Source organism: Suricata suricatta, chromosome 11 (assembly GCF_006229205.1).
Source record: "Suricata suricatta isolate VVHF042 chromosome 11, meerkat_22Aug2017_6uvM2_HiC, whole genome shotgun sequence".
Lineage (NCBI taxonomy): Eukaryota > Metazoa > Chordata > Mammalia > Carnivora > Herpestidae > Suricata > Suricata suricatta.
The window spans coordinates 92,230,678-92,254,253 of record NC_043710.1 but is presented as its reverse complement, the minus strand read 5'-3'; the positions used below and the strand labels follow the sequence as shown (position 1 = coordinate 92,254,253).

Below are 23,576 nucleotides of genomic sequence, written 5' to 3'. Positions count from 1 at the left end.
AGCTCTGAGCTGAAGTCAGAGGCTTAACCGACTAAGCCACCCAGGCACCCCTGGACTTTTTTTTTAATTTTATTTTATTTATTTGAGAGAGACAGACAGCAGGAGTGGGGGAGGGGCAGAGAACCCCAACCAGGCTCCCCACCACCATCTCAGAGCCCGGCGTGGGGCTCGAATTCATGAAACCAAGGGTCGGGTATCTACCTGACGGAGCCGCCAGGCACCCCGCCTGTTCTGGACATATTATGAAAAGAAACTCTTATACTACGTGATCTTTGGTAACTTTTCTTTCCTCGTACAGTGTTATCAGATTTCACATGTGTTTACTGAGGATGATCAGAATTCCTGTGTTTTTAGGTTCATTGCTGGTTCAGAGCAAATCCCTCTGGGGATTTTTTTTCTTGTGAGTTACTGTACTTTTCCACTCAAGAACTTCTATTCATGGGGTGCCTTGGGTGGCTCGGTTGGGAAAGCATCCGACTATGGCTCAGGTCATGATCTCACAGTTTGTGGGTTCGAGCCCTGCGTCGGGCTCTGTGCTGACAGCTCAGAGCCTGGAGCCTGCATCGGAGTCTGTGTCTCCCTCTCTCTCTTTCTCTCTGTCCTCCCTCACTCGTGCTCTGTTTCTGTCTCAATAATAAATAAACACTAAAAAAAGAACTTTTATCATATAATTTCTATTCATTGATATTCTTTGGAGAGATAGTTTTCTCATACTTATCTTTAATTCTTGTGACATGGTTCCCTTTAATTAAAAAAAGTTTTTTTAAGTTTATTTATTACTTATTTTTGAGAGAGAGACAGAGAGAGCAAGCAGGGAAGTGGCAGAGAGAGTGACAGAGAGAGAGAATCCCAAGCAGGGTCCACAATGTTAGCACGGAGCCCAATGTGGGGTTCAAACTAACGAACCTGTGAGATCATGACCTGAGCTGAAACCAAGAGTTGGAGGCTGAACTGACTGAGCCACGTAGATGCCCCTCTTTTAATGTTTTTGAACATATATATGATAAAGATTTAAATTTTTGTCTGTAAGTCCAATATCTGACCTTCCTTGGGAACGGTTTTTACTGACTGTGTGTGTGCGGGGGAGGCCATACTTTGCTATTTGCTTGTCTTGTCATTTTTTGGTTGAAAGTCAGACATTTTAGATGACATAATGTGGCAGCCCCTCAAGCAGGTTTTTTGCTGTTGTTATTGTTGCCTGTCTTTGTTTTGTTTGTGAGCTCCCTGCATTCATTTTGTAGCATTTGTATTTTTCATCGTGGAGGGCTAAGAAATGTTTGATAATTAGGCTTAGCAATCAGCTAATGATTGAAGAGAGACTTCCTTTTTTTTCTTTTTAATGTTTATTTACTTTTGAGAGAGAGAGAGAGAGAGAGAGAGAGAGAGGGAGAGATAGCAAGCAAAGGAGGGGCAGAGAGAGAGGGAGACAAAGTCCCAAGTAGGCTTCACACTGTCAGTGCAGAGCCTGATGCAGGGTTCGAACTCACGAATTGTGAAATCATGATCTGAGCCGAAATCAAGAGTTGGACACTTAACCAACCCAGCCACCCAGGCGCCACCAGAGATTTTCTTAAAAACTTTGAACCAGTAATTCTGGCAGCCTTTGCTAAGGGCCTCTGAGCGCAGGTTGGGGGCCTGCCTTCAGTGCGATGGCCAGCTCTGCCTTAGCTTTCAGTTCCTTTCCTGCAGAGCCCGCGGTTACTGGCCAACCATGAGGGATCAGGCCGTTCTTGCTTCTCCCCCGAGTATACTCACAGCGCCTGTGTGTGTGACCTCGTAGGTGCCCCGGGATATTTCAGGACTTATCAGAGCCTCTTATGCGAATCTGCTTCCCCCGTTTCTCCTTCCATGCTCTTCAGTTAGCCTTTCGGTCGCTCTGAGAAGTAATGCCTCTCCAGCAGCTGTGATGGGAAACCTTTGGCGGTTGCCACTGGTTTCCATAAACGACCTGGCTGCAGGCCTGTTTGTGCAGCAAGTGGAGTTAGGCATACGAAGAGAAGGCCTGCAGGCCGTGGCAGTAGTCTGTGCCCCCCAGGGACTTCTAGGCTGCTGGTTTTCACTGTCCCTGGAGCCATGAGGCTGTGGGTTCCCGAGGCTACTGCAGAGCTGGAGAGAAGGGGACAGGACTGAGGCCACGGAGTCGGCTCTCATCGCCATGCTTTAGTCACCATTCTTTAGTAAGTGCTCCTCGGGTGTTGGCAGGCCTTTATTTAATTTGTAGAATTCTGAGATAGTTGACTTGGAGAAATTTCTATCCATGTTCCCACTGCTTTCCAGACGCGAGTGGGTTGTTAGAGTCCTTGCTCTGCCATTCTGGACATGCTTCCGAGGAATCTTAGCTTCGTACAACTTTTCATCGTGGACGTGTTCAAATGTCCACGGAAGAACAGTGATACTGATAGGACCACAGGTGCCCTGGCTTAGCCTTGATTTATATTTTGCTCGATTTGCTATGTTACATTTGCTAATCTCTTTTCATGTGTGTCTTGGAATATTTTAAAGCAAATCATAGATATGTGTGTAAAATAGATATCAACTGTTATCTAGAAGTATTTTAGGAGAAACGACATTAAGGCAGACATGATGTTTCCCTGAAACATTGTTACTGCTCTGAAGAGAAGGTGGTCGGGAAGGCCACAGGCCGAGAGCTTCTGAACTGGCGTTGAAACCCAGTGCCTGGGGGTCCCTCACTCTCTGGTCACTTTTCTCTGCGAAACCTTCAGTTGAATGGCTCAGTGTGACGTCCTTTGGCCTTCACTCGGCAAGAATGTGTCCTTTATTTAGATCCTTCCTTGCTCTCTTCTCCTTGACCTCTCATTTCCTTTTTTTTGCTCTTTTTTTTTTAATGTCTATTCATTTTTTGGGAGAACGAGAGAATGAGCATAAGTAGGGGAGGGGAAGAAAGAGAGGGAGACACAGAATCTGAAGCAGGCTCCAGGCTCTGAGCTGTCAGCACAGAGCCCGATGTGGGTCTCGAACTTAGAAACCGTGAGATCATGACCTGAGTCGAAGTCGGATGCTTAACTGACTGAGCCACCCAGGCGCCCCTCCTTTTTTTTGCTCTTGACCTAATCTCAAATGCGCCCTCTGAAGTCCAGATTATTCAGATTTTTACATTTATTATTCCTTGTCAAAATGAAAGCACTAAATAAAAAAAATTCTTAAAAATTCTCAGACATTACGATATTGGCAATAAATTGTAATATTTAAATAATCCCAGATGGTGGTGAAAGTATTTGTGTTGGGAGATGCATTAACTACGGGTTTTCAGGAAGGCTATTTCTGTTGTCCAAAATGAAAATTCTGACCTAGGAATTTTAAGAATGGCACTCTGCATGTATTTCCTGTGTGGTTCTGAAAAAGGGAACATATACAAGCATTGTCACCAAAGAGTGCTTCTGGAAATAACGCCAATGCCCGTGAGCTGATAAATGAAAGATGTCTAAGCCTCTGTTCATGAAAAATGTTGAATTGCACAGCAGTATTTCTGTCACAACCTATGATATATAAGGAAAATAAAATTGCATGTATCCAGTTGGCGTTGTATTTGGGTGCTGGTGACAGACTAGAAATAAAAGTGGCTTAATGACGACAGAAGCTTCTTTTTCTCGCATCAGTGCTGCCTCGAGGTTGGCAATCTAGGGCTGGCATGCTGGCGCTCGGGTGTTATCAGAGAGACCAGGCCTCTCTCTTCCCGTTCCACCAACCTGGCTAATGATTTCCTTTCTCGAGGTTCCGTCTTGGTCCAAGACATCGTAGTAGCCTTTACGTCTTTATGGGAATTAGGAAGAGTAAGGACAGGTAGAAAGGCCAGAATAGGACCCCTTCCAGCTGATTCTGTCCCTTGAAGCCGCCTTCCTCGAAACCCAACACAGCACTTCTGTTTACACTCATTGATTAGTACGGACTCACACGGCCACATGAGTTTACACAAAAGGCAGAGAACCCTGGTGGTTGATTTGGGGTGGCCAACAAGGTCCTGGTGCTAAGGAGAAAGGAATAATGGATGTTGAGTGAGTGTAGCCATGTCCGTCACTATATAAATACGCTTTCAGGCATCATGGCACAGAACGCTTCTGTAACACCCCTGAGAGCCCGTTGCCAAGGAGGACCCTGGGGAGCAGAGTAGGAGGAGAGTGTGAATGAGGGGAGGGAGGGCGGCTGCATTTTCCCTTGTGCCCCGCTGTACTGGTGGATGTTTCTTTATCAGGAGCACATCGCACTTTTATAATTGTGGTAAGGGGAAGCTCGGCAACCACAGACACCCATGGTTGATGAAGGAAAGTATTAAATGATCTAGCCGATACCCCATAGTGTGCCACAGTTTCATTGTTGACGTGTTTCTCGGTGACGGGAAAGTATTACGGTAACTCCTTAAGAGGAGCCGAGGAGCGAGCGAGCCTTAACTGTCCAGGCTTGGGAATTGTTATAGTCCCAGAAGTGGGACAGACGTGTTTGGAGGTTTCTTACGACCTTTGTATCCTGTGACTTACTGTGTTTACAGAGTAAGACTGGCCTTGGTATGAATTCTCGGTTCTCGTGCCGACCGACAGCGCTCGTTAAGAATGCTTGCCTGATGCCGGGCCCTGGTGTGGCTCCCTTCTAAGGCACAACCATGGTGGGAAGTAATAAAATACAAACGCATAAAAGCGTGTGCTTCACTGACATCTGTGTATTCATAGATATTAATAGGGGTTTATATAGGGTAACTTAAATGAATCCTCTGACCTTTATAAATAGCCATAAAATTTTATTGACTCAAGGAGGGCTTTTGGAATTTATGCCTAATGGTTTTGCTGGGCACTGTTTTCTTATTCAGGTAGTATGTTCTATGTTTTTAATAGATCCGTCGTTTCCTGCGGCCCCATAGGGAGTACAAGCCGTAAACGTGGTTTTCTGCATGCCGTTTTGGCAGGGTAGTGTTTTGCACCTCTCTGCCTTTCCCCATTTGTTCAGTGTGGTTTGAATATGTGTGTGTGGATATGGCTGAGATGAGGCAGGAGTCACTTCATGTCCATCAGCCTCCTTTCCAGTGGTGTGTGCTGGGCATATATTAGCGCAGGGGATCGGTTGTTACAGTCAGAGCAATTGGTACGTTTCTTACTCTATAGGAATTTAAAATCTGTCATAAAGAGTAGCAATGTAGGCAAGGATAAACGAAGCCAAATTAGCCCCTTCTGGCTGGGAATGTTCCGCTGAACTCAGTCGTCACATGTGTGATTAGGTCCACACGACGGCGCATCTCCATTTCTGTCCAGATAGATGTGGGGCATTTGCCATCGGTGCTTGGTCCCACGCTTTGAGAGCTGGAAAAAAAACCACCTTGAGTCTTTACAGTGGTTCTCCTCCTTTTCTGAATCACTGACTCGCTTGAGAACCTGGTAGAAAGTACGTACTCTCCCTGGCAGAATGAATGAGTGCGTTTACACACACTATTCACCTATGTGTTTACAACGTTCCTAGAACATTGAAACCATCGACAGAGAGGTCCTGATCATCATCAGCTTCTCATTTTGACAGATGAATAAACTGAGACCTGGACAGACTTAGTGACTTCCCGATAGTACTTTCCTACACATTTTCCAGATTCCAGCTGCACTTTGGTATCTCTAAGACACAGTGCGGTGTGGCCAACGTCATGTGGAAATGCTCTGTGCTCTACTGAATAAAACACATTCAGGAAAAAATGTTCATCAGCGAGAAGTATTAAAAGATTGAACAATAGAAGCAGTGAAAATTTCCTCAACTTTGTGCTGGTTAAGGCCAGGCATCACTGAGAAAAGTGGCTCCTTTCCTTACCCTCTCTGGTTTTTTTTTTTTTAAAGTTTATTCATATTTTTTTGAGAGAGAGCACATGCAAGCAGGTTAGAGGAAGAAGAGAAGGAGAGACAGAATCTTAAGTGGGCTTTATACATACCATCAGCACAGAGCCCGATGTGGGGCTTGAGCTCATGAACTGTGAGATTGTGACCTGAGCTGAGATTAAGAGTCAGACACTTAACTGACTGAGCCGCTCAGGTGCCCTGAAAAGTGGCTTCTTTTTAAGGTACCATCACAGTGGGAAGTAATAAAATGTAAAGTATAAAAGGTGTGTTTACCAACATCTATGTATTCATATATATTTATAGGGATATAAATAGGGCAATCTAAATGAATCCTCTGACCTTTATAACCTGTAATCTAAAAATAGGAAAGAAAGAACAGGGAATAGGTTTTCTTAAAAAATTTTTTTAAATGTTTATTTTTAAGAGACAGAATGCAAGTTGGGGAGGGGCAGGGAAAGAGAGGGAGACGCAGAATCTGAAGCAGGCTCTAGGCTCCGAGCTGTCAGCACAGAACCGAACACGGGGCTCGAACCCACGAATCGTGAGATCATGACCTGAGCTGAAGTCAGACCCTTAACTGATGGATGGAGCCACCCAAGCACCCTAGGGAATAGGGTTTATATGCTTGTGTGTGGCTGACCTCACCCCGTGCTGCACTGGGGGGCTGTCGGGTTAAGCCTCCAACCCCCTCCCAAACGCAAGTTCATCCACGGAACAGTTTTCCTTCCTCCTCATCTGGTGGTAGGGAGTATCTAGTCCCTGTTGGAGACCATGTGTCTGCTGTGAATGTGCAATTGCAGTCACACTGCGTTTTTGTGGTTGGTAGAGTCAGAGGGGTCTGACTTTCCTGTTTTCCTTCTTCGCTTATTTTGAGTGGCTGTAATGTGGCACTACTGACATTTTCCCCCTCTTCTTTTCCTTGGCAGCATCTCCTGGGCAGTCCGCAGCCGTCTTCTGTCCAGCTCTGGGTCTCCTTTGGCCGGAAGCCCATGCGAGCGGCCCAGTTTGTCACAAGACATCCTATCAATGTGAGTGGGGTCCGCTTGGGGGTGGAAAGAAGTGTTATCGTCCCCAGGTAGAGATCGGGGGAAGGGTATTGCAGGAATGTCTTTGTGGGTGGGCATTGGATGGAGGCTTCCGGAAGTCACTTTCAAGATAGGTCTCTAGAAAGACTCATTATTCTTTGGACATTTGGTCTGTTTTCCCCCCTCTTCCCTGTTTGAAGCACAGCTGAACGGGAGCCTTAATTTGCTCTGCATGGAGAGGATTGGCAGAGAGGTTTGGGACCGGAGTCAGTGGGCTCAGTGTGCTAATACTGAAGGATTGGGGAGAGAGTGACCACAGTTATTGATTAGGCACCTGCTGTGTCCCTTACAGATGACTGGGTTCCAAAACCGGGTAAGATTTGGGTCCCACCCTTTTAGAAACATACAGGTTGGAGATGCGGAGAACTGAACAGAGGAGGAAACCGTATGGAGTCAAATGCTTGACTTCAGGATGTGTGTATTAGCATGCAAAGACCAGTAGGGAAGATCCGCTTTGGCTGGGGTCATCAGAGAGGTGACCACCGGCAGGAGGTGGCATTAAAAAGGATTTTTTAATGTTTATTCATTTTTGAGAGACAGACACAGAATGCAAGCGGGGAAGGGGCAGAGAGAGAGGGAGACACAGAATCTGAAGCAGGCTCCAGGCTCTGAGCTGTCAGCACAGAGCCCGATGCAGGGCTCAAACCCATGAATTGTGAAATTATGACCTGAGCTGAAGTTGGACACCCAACCGACTGAGCCACCCAGGCGCCCGGAGTGGCATTTTGTTTTCTTAATGTTTATTTATTTTGAGAGAAAGAGAGTGCATGTGTATGAGCAAGGGAGGAGCAGAGAGAACGAATCCCAAGCAGGCTCCATACAGGGCTCGATCCCATAACCACGAGATCATGACCTGAGCCGAAACAAGAGTCTGATGCCTAACTGACAGAGCCACCCAGGCACCCCAGGAGGTGGCATTTGAAGGCCTTGCCTCTAATGTGGGCATGACGGAAGGCTGAGAGCTCAGGTGAAGAACACTTTTATCACTTCTTTCCTTTTTGTGGGTTCTACCTTCCTTTAGAACCTTGGAGAACAGGAAAGGAAAGGAAATGCACATTAACGTATACTGTGCTTTGTACTAATGGTGTCTCTCCTGGGAAGAAGAGGGAGGCGACATTATTAACCAAAAAGAGGTTCTTAGGTCGTTTATGGAGTTCAGTGGCCCACTCTTTTGTGCCCCACTTGCCAGGAAGGGGCTTGCTCCAGCTCCCGGGCAGCCTCAGCTCCCCCACAGAGAAAGCTGTCCAACCTTTTACCACGACTTGGGAAGCTGTGCGTGGGCTCTGGGCCCACGCCTGTCCTTGGGACATTTGGAAGTTGTTACTTTAGTGTCCACAGGGAAAGTCCACTACGTGGGTGTGTTTTTTGACACGTGTATTTTTTGGCTCTTGATTCCAAAGGAATATTACATCGCAGATGCCTCCGAGGACCAGGTGTTCGTGTGTGTCAGTCACAGTAACAGCCGCACCAACCTGTACATCTCGGAGGCGGAAGGGCTGAAGTTCTCCCTGTCCTTGGAGAACGTGCTGTATTACAGCCCGGGAGGAGCAGGCAGCGACACGCTGGTGCGGTAAGGAGAACCCGAGCCCCTCCCCTGCCCTCTTACAGCAGCACAACTGCCACATTGTGTTGGGCGTTTTTCAACATCACCTGTGCGTTTGGACTCTCCTGGCGAGTTTTTGGAAATCCCGATGCCTGGCTCGTGGAGCTGTTTAACCAGTTTGGGTGGGGGGGGGGAGATTTCAAAATATTTCTTTAAATGTTTATTTATTTTGGAGAGACAGGTCGGGGCACAGGTTGGGGAGGGACAGAGAGAAAGAGGGAGGGAGACACAGAATCTGAAACAGGCTCTGAGCTGTCAACAGAGTCCCATGCGGGGCTCGAACTCGGGAACAGTGAGATTATGAAAGCCGATGTCAGACGCTTAACTGCCTGAGCCACCCAGGCCCCTGGAGTATGACGATTTTAAAAAGCCCTTCCAGGGGATTTGGATGTGCTGCCAAGGCTGAACACTGCTGCCCTGGGTGACACTTAGAGTCACAGTCCCCGTGTCAACCACTCTCTGGGTTCCTGTCCTTCAGTTGTGACTTTGTGGTCTCTGAGTCGGTGAGAGGAAGCACTTGGAAAATGTCAAGCTGTCACGGATGGGCTGGTGTGGGTGGCCATGGGGCCTGGCCTCCAGGTGACTCAGGTTAATTGACATTTATTTTTTCTTATTGTAATTGCAAGTGTGGCTCTGTGGGTGTCTGCGGGCATCATTGAATCTTTACCAGTACATCACATGCTTGGAGTTGTTTTGTAGTAATGGACCTTCCCTGGGCTGGGGAGGGGGCCGGGGTTCGGGAGGGATGAGTGCCCCCAACCCGTGGGTCTCAGCACCACGACCCTCCAGGGCCAGGAATCCATTTCTTCTCACTTGTCGTGTGACAAGCCTGTCTTCTGGGAGGCGTCCGACTGGTGAGGCTCACTCTCAGCTTCTGGAAAGAGTCGTCCGGTGAAGCTGGCTGGAGTGCAGCGAGGTCTGCTCCGAGGCCATGGCCGCCAGGTCAGAGGGCTTGGCATTACTGTCCGTGGCCTCCCATCAAGCCGGTGACGGATGCAGGCACCACTTCTTTCAACAAGGACGCTGCTGCTCGGGGCCAGACCTCGCTCCAGGCACAGCAGTGAGATAATGTGGCCAGCGATGAAAAGTCAAAACAGGGTGTCTGTTCCACGGAGCCTTTGTTCTCACTGGGGGAAGACAGAACGTGAATGGATATGTGTTTGGCGGGGTGATGGGAAGCAAAGCGAAGCAAGTGAAGAGGACAGGGGAGTGTGAACATGTTATTTCATCTAGGGCTGGTCATGGAAGGCTCTTCTAGGACAGAGACATTTCAGCAGGTGCATCATATGAGGGAGGGAGCAGGCAGATACCCGGGAAAGGACACTGCAGGCAGAGGGGACAGTGTGCACAGAGGCTCTGAGGCTGGGCTCTGTTGGTTTATTTTAGGAGCAGCGAGAAGGCCAGGGTGGATCCAGCAGCTGGAGGAGGAGGGAGAGAACCCAAGAGACGGCATCTAGGAGAGCAGGGCTCACATTGTAGAAGGACTTCAAGAGTGTGCACAGAACTTACTTTTTTCTTTCTAAGTGCAAGGTGGAAGGCTTATTGTTTTTTTTTTTTTTAATGTTTATTTCTTTTTGAGAGAGACAGAGTGCGAACAGGGGAGGGGTAGAGAGAGAGAGAGGGAGACACAGAATCCAAAGCAGGATCCAGGCTCTGAGCTGTCAGCACAGCGCCAGATGTGGGGCTTGATCCCACGAACCGTGAGATCATGACCTGAGTCGAAGTCAGACGCTCAGCCACCCAGGCGCCCCCTGTGAAGGGTTTTTACCAGAAGATGACGTCATCTGATTTAAGCCGTTCCGTTCTTTTTAAACCATTTTAAACATTGCGAATTGCATCATGTAAAGGAAATGTAAACGGACAGTGTGATCAATAATTTCAGGTGGACTCTCATGTGACTTATCTTTGAGAGAAGCTGTGTGGGTGCTGTGTGCAAAGTCAACTCTGGGAAGACTCTGGGAAGCAGGAAGCCTGGCTGTAAAAGTGTTAGAGAAATCCAGGCCAGTGGGGATTGCTGCGGGCTGGGCCCAGGGCAGTCGTGGCGGAGATGAGGGAAATGGGCAAGTGCTGATCATCTGTTGGTACATTTTCTGCTTGGCTGTGGAGACCCAAGGGCCCACTGCCACTTGGGCTGAGTCATTGGCAGAATGATGCCCGGTGCTGAGTCAGGGAGTCTGGGAGGGCTGGGTAAGGGGCAGGTGTCCGGCGGGGGAAAGAGCAAGACTTCAGGTTTGGACTTACCCGGTTGGAGCTGCCTATTGGGTGCCCATGTGGTCACTGTTTCAGCTCTTTCGGAGGTGTGTCCTATTTTGTGCCTTACTTACCCCTCCTACCTCCCTAGTATAGACTCACGGATCATTTATTATTCAGTGTGTGTTAATGTGTTCTGAACCATTCCTACCATGATTCAGCCTCAGGTTTTTCTGGTTTGGTCAGTGACAGCCTCTTTGGGCTGGTTCCTGTGTCCTTTTTGTTTTCTTTTTAAAGGGGAAGCAGGGTGATGGTCATGGAGGAGGGCACTTGTGGGAAAGAGCACTGGGTGTTATATGGAAACCAACTTGACAGTAAACTATAAATTAAAAAAAATTTGTTGAGGTGAAATTCACATAACATTAACTTACCCATTGTATATAATGTTTATTTATTTTTGAGGGAGGGACAGCGGGGGAGAGAGAGAAAGAGAGCGAGAGCACGTGAGAGAGCACACAAGCAGGGGAGGGGTAGAGAGAGGGGCAGACATAGAATTTGAAGCAGGCTCCAGGCTCTAATCTGTCATCATAGAGCCCGACATGGGGCTCGAACTCACAAACCTTGAGATCATGACCTGAGCCGAAGCCGGATGCTTCACTGACTGAGCCCCCCAGGTGCCCCTGGCTTAACCATTTTATTATTTTTTTATTAAAAAAATTTTTTTAAATGTTTTATTTATTTTTGATACAGAGAGAGACAGAGCATGAGAGGGGGAGGGGCAGAGAGAGAAGGAGGCACAGAACCGGAAGCAGGCTCCAGGCTCTGAGCTGGCTGTCAGCACAGAGCCCGACGCTGGGCCCGAACCCACGATCGTGAGATCTGACCTGAGCCGAAGTCGGATGCTTCACTGACTGAGCCCCCCAGGCGCCCCTGGCTTAACCATTTTAAAGTGAACGAGTCTGTGGCATTTAGGACATTTACAGTGTTGTGCAAATACCAGCTTTAATCGAATTCCAAAACATTGTGATTTCCCCAGAACAAAACCCCTTACCCACTAAGCCGTTTCTCTTCACCATCCCCTCCACCCCAACCCCTAGACAGACCTTTCTGTCTCTGTGGGCTTACCTTCTCTGGGTGTTTCGTGTAAACCGAGTCCTAGCACAGTATGGGATCTCTGTCCGGCTCCTTTCGCTCTGCCCGATGTTTTCCAGGTTTATCCGCAGGTTGCACGTGTCAGTGCTGAATACTATTCTCCTTCCTTTTTACAATTAACATTATGAGCCATTATTCCTGAGGCCTTTTATAGATTGTTTTTTACCCCCACCTTTTAGAGCAGAGGAGTCACATCTTGCCCAAGGTTTCTTTATTTTCCACATTCATCAGGTATTCAGGATGGAAGCTCAGGGTAGGGCTGAAGCCAGAAGCCATGGAGAGCGGCTCGCCAGGAGGATGTCAGCTCAGTTGTGACCATGTGGCCCTGTCACACACAGAGCTGGTCCTTTATCTGGTCACAAAGGTCACTACTGCCCTGCCTGAGCATACAGTCTGGTTAGGACACTGGAGCTAGATTTATGTGTCCAGTCACAGGCCCACATGGGCTCAGCCTTTCTAGGGCTTTCTTCAGACTTCATCTCAACACTGGGGATCTTCAGAGGTGCTCACTGGAGTCAACGTTTGCCACCTGCTTCTCCATCTCAGCAAGAGGAAATGGGATAAGGGTGAGTTAGCAGATGAGGGGGCAGGCTGGTTAGGAAAAACCCAAACCGACGAGCATGGCCCTTCTGTGGTATTTGAAATGAGCTGTTCTTTGAACTCATTTAGGAAATGTGCCAAAGAACTGATCGTGATTTGCTTCGAGAACTGGAGAAGGAGCTCCTAACAGGGTGACCCTGGCACTGGGGCGATGTGCCGAGCAGAAATGTCATGGAAAGTGGTGTCTGCGGTGGGGGGGCCCAGGTGTGAAGAGGAGATGTGAGGCCTGGCGAGGGGTGGGGGGCACCTGAGGAGGATGTCAGATGAGGGTGAGGCAGGCTTGGGTTGTGCACGGAGGGTGGCCGGGGAGCAGGGGCTGCCGTGAGGGCTCATGAGAGGAAATGTAAGAAAACGGATGAACAGAGGGCGCTCAGGGAGAGGTGAGTTGTCACAGGGCCAAAGGGGAGCTGACAGGACAGTCTGGGGAGGGTGTGAGGCACAGAGGACAGGTGTCTGCTTGGAGCCAAGAGCCAAAAATCCAGGTGAGTGACTAGAGGGCAGAAGCAGAGCTCGTTTGGTGAGAGAGAGCCAGGCCTCCCACATGCATGAAGGAAGCCAGTAGACCCGAGGTGGCAGCTTCATGATGGTGGAATCCAACACCGTATTGCTGAGGCAGATAGAGAGCGGGTGGAGGCTAGACCTTGAACCGAGTTCTAAAGAAGCAACCCGAAAAATAACTCCAGTAGACCTAAGGAAACCACATGTCAGCATATTTGGTCTCAGCGCCTGTATATTACATAGGATCTTGCTCAGTCTCATTCTGAAGTAGCGTTTGTCAGTGCTCTTTAGAAAGTTTCCTTTTCAGGGGCACCCGATGGCTCAGTCAGTTTAGTATCCGACTTCAGCTCAGGCCATGATCTTGTGACCAGAGAGTTCAAGCCCCGCATCAGGGTCTGTGCTGACAGCTCAGAGCCTGGAGCCTGCTTTGGATTCTGTTTCTCTCCCTCTCTCTCTCTTCTCTCTCTGCCTCTCCCCTGCTCACACACCATCTCTCAAAAATGAATAAACGTTAAAAAAATTTTTTTAAATTTCCAGGTCTGCCTCAGGGCTTGTAGCGTGCTTCTTTCTATCTGAGGAGGCAAAGCACTCAGCCAGCTCAAGATTTGACCAGCAGATCACGGAAAAAAGCAGTTCTGTGTTTTGTTTTAAGAACAAAGCCCCGTGGCTCAGAACCCTTCTAAATAAAGGACACGCTTCCAGTGTTAAAAACCACGGATGAAGTCTGCTTAGTGCTTCTCATGGATCTGTTGCATTTGATTCGTGTGGACCCTTTTAGTGCAAAACCTCTTTCCAGTGAAATCCATATCCTAGCATGGGAGTTCAGGCCTGGGAGGGCCTTATTCTCTGCGTCACTGTTAACAAGTATGACTTCAAGTTTTTAGAACCATCCCGGGTCTACATACTGCCTCCTTGGTAGGGACTCTGCTCTGCTTTCTGACAGAAACCCTATGGACTTCTGTCCAGTCAGCATGTTGGATAAGTAGTCGACGGTCGTCTAAGGCTGTGTAAGCTATAGCACTGTCTCCCCGCAGATTGGGGTGAAGCCCCAGCATTTTTACTAGTGTCTGGCAAGGCTGGCTATGTTGTTTCCTGTTTGTCAAGGCTCACTGGAGGATTTGGGGTGAATTTGTTAGTGAAGAAATAGATGGGACCCTTTCATCAGCTTTCTGTGTTGCACTCAGTGTTCTGAACTCCCTATGAGGAGTTACTGATCGGATAAGCCTCCTGGCCTTCAAAGTTTAAAAAACAATCTCATTAAAAAAAAAAAAAGAGAGGGGGCACCTGGGGCACCTTAGGGTTTGCCTTTCTTTCGCTCAGGTTTCATGTCATGATCTTGTGGTTCGAGGGTTTGAGCCTCACGTTGGGCTCTGTGCTGACAGCTCAGAGCCTGGAGCCTGCTTGGGATTCTGTGTCTCCCTCTCTCTCTGCTCCTCTCCTGCTCTCTTTCCCTCTCTTCCAAAAAATAATAAACATTAAAAAAAAGAGAGATTATTCAATGTAAAAAGGAATGGGATGTGGTTACATGCTACAGTATGCGTGAACGTTGAAAACATGGGAATGTAACCATCAAAAAGGCCACATGTTGCATGATTTCAGTTACAATGAAACATCTAGAATAGGCAAACTCGTAGAGATGGAAAACTAGCTCGTGGCTCATGCTTGCTGGGACCTGGGATGGGAAGGAGACAGGGGAATGCTCACCAATGGGTATGGAGTTTCTTTCTGAGATGATGGAAAGGTTCTGGAACCAGATAGTAATGTGACTTTGCAAATGTACTTAATGCCATTGAGTTCTGTCCTTTAAAACAGTTAAATTTCATGTTATTTGCAATAAAAACATGCTGAGGAAATATCGGTTCTGGTTCACGGTTGTTTATTTCTCTTACCATAGGTATTTTGCAAATGAGCCATTTGCCGACTTCCACCGGGTGGAAGGTTTACAAGGAGTCTACATTGCTACTCTGATTAACGGCTCTATGAATGAGGAGAACATGCGGTCAGTCATCACCTTTGACAAAGGCGGCACCTGGGAATTTCTTCAGGCTCCAGCCTTCACAGGATATGGAGAAAAAATTGATTGTGAGGTACAGATGCTTTCATCTTGTTTGGGCTTTTAATACAAATTTTTATGCAGGGTTCTGCCCTTATAGTTCCCAAACTCGGCACCAAGACGGTACTGTCTTAACTTAGTTCCTAGTTTCAACATTAGTTCATGCTGTGTTTCTTTGGGAGGCATCCTTCCTTTGTGAAGCTGGATTTTCTAGCAGTTGATATGAAAGAAAGCAAGCGAGAAAATCAGGAGCAAGAAATGACACGGGGATGGTTCTAAACTTTGAGAAATTGTGTCGTACCCAGCAAAGCGCACACATCCCATATTAAGTAATTGTGGTTATTTAAGAATGAAATAGAAAGTTTGTTTCTTTCTCTCTTTCTGTGTGTGTGTATATACATATGTTGTATAGGACATATATATAATATATACTATTAGTATTGTGTACATATATACTATTATTTTCAACTGCTACTAAGTTATAAGAGTATGTATACTTATTTAAGTTTCTTGATCTTAACTACTTAAAAAAAATGTTCGTATTTCTTCCGGCCTGAAGCTGCTATAAAAAATTCATGGGGACACTAATTGTGTTGTGAGCCAAGAAAGTTTGGGAAACTGTGACAGAAGTATTTCTGTGGACCTTACAAAAAATGCTTTCTTGAATATAATTTAGGATTTTCCAATTTTCCCAATCAGTGGCTTCATCTGGAAAGCTGAGAATGTGAAAAGGTATTATTTGGTCTCACTAAAGGGCTCCCGCTCTCCTAGGCGGCTCCTTTCTTGTCCCTTGGAAGAGCGTTCTGTGGTTGGCTTTGAGTTCCCTGGCCCTATGTGACACCCCACACCTCCATTTCCGCCTTGCTTAAGGGATCTGGGGTGTATAAAGGAGGTGGGCAGAAGGAACTCAGAAAAACTCAAGTAGTAGCAATTCTTAGAAAAACCGTAACAATGACCTGGACTTTTGGGTCCATGATTATGTTGACTCTACTGTATGCTGTATCTGTGGCAGTCGGGGAAATTTTGGGGGAGACTCTTGCCCTCTCTGGACTTCTCGATTGCTCTTCCCCATTTGGCAGCAGGTTCCAACTTACCACATTGAGTCTAACTTTGGGAAGAGGCAGGATATAAGTAGATATAGACAAATGCACAGGTGCTTCTTTATTCAGGGGCGTTTTCTAGATTTGGGGAGCTTTTCTGAGCCTGTGTGGATGGGGGTGGGCGGACTTTGAGTGTGCAATGAGGGCCCCAGCCCTGGTTATAGAGAATTGATGGTATTGTTGAAACTCTGCTTACTCCCCCAACTGACTTGTTTATTATTAACTGTACAACAGCTGGCCGAGCTCTTAGTGTCTGCTTGTGATTTTAGGTGGTGAAAGAACAGGTTGGTTAGCAAATATTTCTCTGCGACCCAACCTAATTTTCTCCGGTTTCATTTGTCCATTTCAAGATGGACATTTGTTAGGTCTCTTTGTTATAAAAATAAGCATATCTTGCAAACCATGTCCACTTTTACCTATTAACATGAGCACACACAGAGTCACCCTGTCTAGACTACCAGACGTGGCAGAGTAGCATCTGACCATGACATTCTGGCCGAGGGAATCAGGCCTGACTGCCCAGCAAACAGCTTTGTGTGCGGAACTATTAAAATCCGAATGTAAGGGATGGAGGCCAGTTTGAGTAACTAGCTTTGCAGTGGATGTTCATCACAGGGTTGATTCTTTGGACAAATACAGACTATGTCAAAATCGTTTTAATGTGGATTTTTAGGTCTCCTGTGTTGTACATCTGGGAGCTTATCAGGGAGACTTTTATGACTCCTGATTCTTGGTTTTTCCTCTGACAGCATTGCTTAAATCATATTTGAAATAGATCTCCCCTGACTTAAAAAATAAGTCATGAAATCATTTCATTTCTCTTCAGTCCCGAGTCACACGGGGGTACCTCTGGGTAAAGTGGAGGGAGTGACAGCCTTCCATCTATGTGAGTCGACACTGGTTTCTCACTGCCATTCTCAGAGAGGCTCAGAAGGAATTTTTAAATTTTATGTTTCTCTTTTCTTCACCGAGAGGCATTTATGTGGTTCAGATAATCACATCCACCTGGGGTTGGGGGTGAGGGGGGTGTGGGGACAGCTGGGCCCTGAGTCTGGTTTCTTGTGGGCCAGATCTCCTTTCTCTGTGTGTGGCTGCAGTGTCCGCACACAGGCCTCAGCGTTCGGAGGGAGCTGGAGGCCTCGTGTCCTGTGCTGACGGGGTCTGGAACTTGTGTCCCGTAGCTCGCCCAGGGCTGTTCCCTCCACCTGGCCCAGCGGCTCAGTCAGCTGCTCAACCTTCAGCTTCGGAGAATGCCCATCCTGTCCAAGGAGTCCGCTCCCGGGCTCATCATCGCCACTGGTGAGTCCTCTTCGCTGCTTCCCCCTCAGGGTTACGGTCTTTGGTCACACGCAGCCACATTCGCCGTGACCACAGACATTTGCTGTAGCAACTGCTGTTCGTGGCTTTGAGACCTTCTCGGTCACCAGATACCACTGAGAATTTCCGGTTGGGCAAGGAGAGCCTCTGACATAGTCCTGAAGTTAACAGCCATCTTTCCTCTTGTGTTTTAGGTTCAGTGGGAAAGAACTTGGCAAGCAAGACGAACGTGTACATCTCTAGCAGCGCCGGAGCCCGGTGGCGAGAGGTCAGCTCAGCCCCCCAACCCCACCCCTACCCCCGCCTCAGAAAACTCAAGCATTAGCCCCACCCCTACTCTCACCCCTGCCTCCCTCGCCCCTGCCCCCAGCCTCAGCCCGTGTTCTTGTTCATCTGAGAACGTGATTGTGCCTCAGCATTTCAGGGACACATGGGGCCCGAGGTGGAGGTCAGTGGCACCAGGTAGGACCATAAAATAAAGAGGGGAACCCCGAACCACCACGAGCGTCAGCTGCGCTGACTTGTGTTCACACCTTGTAACATGGGCTCGTGGTTTTGCCAACAAATATTACTTTGAATCAAAAACAGACCTTTTCTTCCCCCTGACTTGTAAATGTAACTGAATATCCCGAGAGGACAAAGCAGTGCCCATTTTGCAGTGCGTGGCCTGGCCACTCGGCAGCCGTTTGCAGACTCTATCAGCAAATGACAGTGCGGTTGTAATGGTGTCTGGTGTGAAGCTGGCTGTTTATTTGTTTTTGTATCTTTTATTTAATTAAAACTTTTAAAAAATGTTTATTTTTGAGAGATAGAGTGAGAGTGGGGGAAGGGCAGAGAGAGAGGGAGACACAGAACTCGAAGCAGGCTCCAGGCTCTGCGCTGTCAGCACAGAGCCTGACACGGGGCTTAAACTCAGGAACTGCGAGATCATGACCTGAGTTGATGTCAGACGCTTAACTGACTGAGCCGCCCAGGCGCGCCTGGTTTTGGTATCATAATGCAAGCCAGGCTGCTCATCAGGGGGCTGTGTACACTTTGACTTCGTTGTGTGCTATGGAAGAAGACAGGTTTTGTTTTTGTTTTGTTTTTTTTTTTTTTTTAGTTTATTTTTGAGACAGCACAAACCGGGGAGGGGCCGAGAGAGGGAGACTGGGCCACCCAGGTGCCACAGAAGACTGTTTTTGCCTTACGTTCATAGATCTGCTCTGGGTCCTTGGGCACTGGTCGTACTAGTGCTGGAAGCAGAGCTCGCTCCATAGCCCCTAGATGTTCATTCAGCCTTGGACGTTGGAGAATTGCCAAGCTTGTTTAAAAAAAAAATGCTCTCACCAGCCTCCCATGACTTGTGAAGGCCAAGGGAAGTATATCTGCTCTCTTTCTGAAGGGGTTGCTTTCAGGGGTGCTCTGCCCCCTTTGTGCTCTGCCACCATCTCAACAGACCACTGGGCAAGAATTTAATTGAGCACATCCTGCATGATGTCAGGGCAGACGTGGCCTTCCCAGACAAGCCGGCATCCTCAAGGTGCTTCGTACTGGGGAGTGCAGTATGTATGTGTTCATGTTTGCTTATTTATTTATCTTTATTTTATGTTTTTTGAGCAAGAGAGAAAGAGTGGGCACAACTGAGCCAGGGGCAGACTGGGACAGAGAGAGAGAGAGACAGTGTCAGTCCAGGAGGGGGAAAGGGAATATGAGAGAGAGAGAGAGAGAGAGAGAGAGAGAGAGAGAGAGAGCGCGAGCGAAACAGGGCTTACCCAACGTGGGGCTCATGCTCACCCAGTGAGGGGCTTGAGCTCACCTGATGTAGGTCTTAAACTCACGAACTGTGAGATCATGACCTGAGTCTAAGTCAGATGCTTAATGACTGAGCCACCCCAGGCGCCCTGTACACGTTCATATTTAAGTACGTAATACGTAAAGCACTGATAATGACCGACGTTTGTTGGGCTCTGGACAGTTTACAGAGACCTATCACACGTCTCCTGTGAGGCAGGGCTTACCCTCCGTCAGGCTGAGGGATCTGGGACCCAGGCACTGTGTGTGTGCATAAATACGGAACCATCCAGAATGGCGGAGAACATAACTCTGTATTCGGGTGAAGGATGCTGTTAAGGCCCAGAAGTCAAAAAGTGTGAGTGGTTTGGAGGTTGGGGGGCATCCTTGCCCTGCTCCCTTGGGAAGGATCAAGCAGCTGCTTTCCTCTTCATTGGAGCCGGACATTCCTTTTGAAATTGGGTGTTCTCTCCTTGGTGGATAGGCTTGTGGTTCGTGTGCACCTTCTGATATTGGTGTAATCTGGGATTGGAACATCTGCTAGTGGTTTCCTTCGGGGTAGAAAGCAGTGGCTTGTTCCTCCTCCAGCGAAGTAGTGTCGTCTGGTCAATCCTGGGGCTGCTGGCGTGCCTCCCACCAGCCATGCCTCACGCCTGCCAAGTGCAGCCATGGCTTGTACAAGGGATCTCATTTTTGGAAGGAGCAGAGAGCTGAGGAGGGGAGGAGAAGGTTGAGACTGTGTCTGAGCGAGGCAGCAGTCATGTGACAGGGACAGTTTTGAGGTCTGAGGGGCATGCGTGGTGACAGGGAAGTGTGAGGTAGGATGCGGTGGACAGAGGCTGCCTAGAAAATTGGTGACTGTACTTCTTGCTCGTCTCCTAGTACTCATTAGTGGTGCAAATTCTCCGATCCCAAGTTCCTTTTCTGTGCTGCCTTTTCTTAACTTTATTGAGGCCTAAGGAAGGACAGTAAACTCTGAACAGGAAAGGGTACAGTTTGATCAGAATGGGTCACTGTCACTCAACTGTCACCAACACCACTGTGAAGACTGACCACGAGCATTTCTGAGTCTGGCTACATGTCCGTGCTCTTTGGATCTGAGGTTTCCCACCTTTGAAATTAGGTGGTTGATTTAGAATTATAAAATGGCAGCCTTTCAGAGCGTACGAGGGGCCTTCTGTGTCGGTGTCGATGATGAGTTTGAGGCCTCCGATGCAGTGGCTGGACCAGGTCCAGGGCCCGCCTCCTGAGCACCCGCCACCTCTCCTTGTCCCGCAGGATCTGCATGAGTGAGTGGGTCTATGTGAGAAGAGGAAGTAGCAAAACAGAGCAGGTGCAGCACAGGCTTTGGGCTCCCATAGCCCTGGCGCCATCACTTAATTGTTGAGCGGAATTCAAGAGTGGGGCTCTTAACCGATTGAGCCACCTAGGAGCTCCAGAATCCTTTTTCCAAAGAGATTTGAAGTACCATTTTTTAAAAGTTTGCTTGTTTATTTTGAGGGAGGGAAAGAAGGAGAGAGAGAGAGAGAGATCACAAGCAGGGAAGGGGCTGAGAGAGAAGGAGAGAGAATCCCAGGCAGACTCCGCACTGTCTGCAAGGAGCTGACGCGGAGCTTGAACCCATGAACTGTGAGATCAGCCAGCCAAAATCAAGAGTCAGACACTTAACTGATTGAGCCACACAGGCGCCCCTCAGAATACTTGTGATCTCCAATGTTGGGGGAGTTTCCCCTCCTCACAAGGAACAATTCTCCAGTTCTCTGGACACCAACCAACTGGATGTCCTGCACTTGAGTCATGACACTAGCTCGCTGGAGTCAGCACAAGTCTCCTGAGCCTGAGCCCCACCCCCACCCCACTTCACAGGCTAACTGCAAGTTACAGGTTGTCACTTATTCTTCTGCCTGACCAGCTTATAAATAGAATGTTCCTGTGACCCCCATCCCCTGCCTTCTTGGGTTCCATAATTTGCTAGAATGGCTGACAGAACTCAGGGAAATATTTACTCACAACCATCAGTTTATTATGCAGCATATTCCAAGGCTACAGAGGAGTAGTCAGATGAAGAGGTACATAGAGCAAGGTCCAGAAGGGTCCTGAGCTAGAAGCTTCTGTCCCCTTGGAGGTGAGATGTGCCAGCTCCCAGCATGTGGATGCCTCCTTCAACCTGGGAGCTCTTCACATCTTTCAGTTTAGGGGTGTTTTTTTATTTTTATTTATTTTTAAAATTTTTAAATGTTTATTATGTATTATTGAGAGAGAGAGAGAGAGAGAGCAAGCGAGCTAGCGCACAAATAGGGGAGGGGCAGAGAGAGAGGGAGACACAGAATCTGAAGCAGGCTCCAGGCTCTGAGCTGTCAGCACAGAGCTGGACGCGGGGCTCAAACTCATGGACTGTGAAATCATGACTTGAGCGGAAGTTGGATGCTTAACTGACTGAGCCACCCAAGCACTCCTGTTTTTATTTTTTATTAAAAAATTCGTTTTTTTTAACGTTTATTTATTTTTGAGACCGAGCTAGAGCATGAGCAGGGGAGGGGCAGAGAGAGAGGGAGACACAGAATCTGAAGCAGGCTCCAGGCTCTGAGCTGTCAGCACAGAGCCCAACATGGGGCTCAACCTCGTGGACCTTGAGATCATGATCTGAGCTGAAGTTCAAGTCGGATGGTCTACAGACTGAGCCACCCAGGTGCCCCAGGAATGGTTTTTAATGGAGGCTTCATCATTTAGGCTCAATTGATTATGAACTCCTTCTCCAGCCCTCTGTCATTTCCCCAGGGGACTGGGTGGGGCTGAAAGTTTCAGGCTTCTAATCCTGTCCGTGCATCCACCAGGAGGCCTTACTAGAACAAAGGAATCTCCTATCCTGCAGGAAGTTCTAAGGGATATAGGATATATAAGACACACATCACTCCCATCAGTCAGGAAATTACAAGGTTTTTAGGACCTCTGTCCAGGAGCTGGGAATGAAGACCAAAGTATGTAATTTTTTTCTTTCTTTAAAAAAAATTTTTTTTAATGTTTTATTTATATTTAAGAGAGAGAGAGAGACTGCATCAGCAGGGGAGGGTCAGAGAGAGGGAGACACAGAATCTAAGGACAGGCTCCAGGCCGTGAGCTATTAGCACAGAAACTGATGTGGGGCTTGAACCCACAAACTGTGAGATCATGACCTGAGCTGAAGTCAGATTGACCTACTGAGCCACCCAGGTGCCCCTGTAATGTTTTTCATTATTGTACCATCACATATATAATATGGTATGTACATTGATTCTTGGCTATTGCACTAACTTTGAATTACTCTGATAAACTCGATTTAATTATGATATATTATCCTTTTTATATAAGATTAAGTTTGAGTCACTAATACTTTGTTACAGATTTTTACATTATTTATGAGAGATACTAGTCTGCATTTTTTTGGTGGGGGGCACGGGTAATTTCTGTTTAAGTTTTGGTATTAGGGTTGGGCTGGTGTCCTAGAACAAGTTGAACAGTGATTCCTCTTTTATGTAAAAGTGGTGTTATTTATTTATTTATTTTTCTTAAATAATTCATCAGTGAAAGTATCTGGACCTAGAGTCATCCATCTTCTGTTTTCTTATTATCTTTTATTTTTAAAAAATTTTTCAAATTTATTTTCAGTATCATTTTTTTATTCTTGGAGTCTTCTTGGGAATGTTCTGGTTAGAAGTTCAGTGTGTCCGGCAGATAGAGAACTATTTAGATTTTCTACAACTTGTGTTATGAGTTTCATCTATGTTATTGAATTTACGGGTTAAAATGACACAAGGTTATTTTCTTGTTATTTTAAATGTCTGTAGGATCTCTGATGATAACCTGTTTGCATTCCTGATATTGAGAATGTGTGTGTGTGTGTGTGTTTTCTATTTTGCTTATTTGTTTAGTTAGTGGTTTGTCAATATTAACGATCTTTTTAAAGCACGTACTTTTGGTTTTGTCTCTGTACTTTCTTTTGTTGATTTCTGCTCTTTAGTATTATTTTTAACATTATTACTTTGGATTTACTTAGCTTTCTGGTAGCTTTTTTGGTGTAACTTTAGGTCATTGATTTTAGATGTTTTTCCTAATAGAAACATTTAGAGTTTTCTTCTAAATACTGTGTTAGCTATCACCACAAATTTAGAGATGTTATAATTTTGCTGCCATTCAGCAAATGTTCCCTTTTAAAGTTGAGAAGTCATTCACATACCATAAAATTCACCATTTTATTTATTTATTTTATTTATTGTGTGTGGAGCCCAATGTAGGTCTTGAACTTATGACCCTGAGATCAAGACCTGAGCTTAACCAACTGAGCCCCCCAGGTGCTCTTTAATTCTATAACATTTTTATTACTTAATAATGTCCCTTTTGAGG

General features: G+C 47.0%; 1 protein-coding gene and 1 long non-coding RNA gene across 2 annotated transcripts in view; one reads left to right on the top strand and one right to left on the bottom strand.

Moving 5' to 3' along the window:
- SORL1 (sortilin related receptor 1) overlaps positions 1–23,576 on the top strand; it is a gene marked incomplete at its 5' end in the record, with an annotated part of 168,464 nt that overhangs the window by 45,566 nt on the left and 99,322 nt on the right. Inside the window, 5 exons of the mRNA XM_029915675.1 lie at positions 6,752–6,853; positions 8,311–8,480; positions 14,848–15,040; positions 17,288–17,405; positions 17,618–17,691. Coding sequence (XP_029771535.1) covers positions 6,752–6,853; positions 8,311–8,480; positions 14,848–15,040; positions 17,288–17,405; positions 17,618–17,691 — 657 coding nt within the window. The remainder of the gene's footprint in view (positions 1–6,751; positions 6,854–8,310; positions 8,481–14,847; positions 15,041–17,287; positions 17,406–17,617; positions 17,692–23,576) is intronic.
- On the bottom strand, positions 9,098–12,165 carry LOC115307055. The gene is made up of 2 exons (XR_003915538.1): positions 11,829–12,165; positions 9,098–9,640 (listed from the first exon to the last, which is right to left on the bottom strand). It is a non-coding gene; the product is annotated as an uncharacterized LOC115307055 (long non-coding RNA).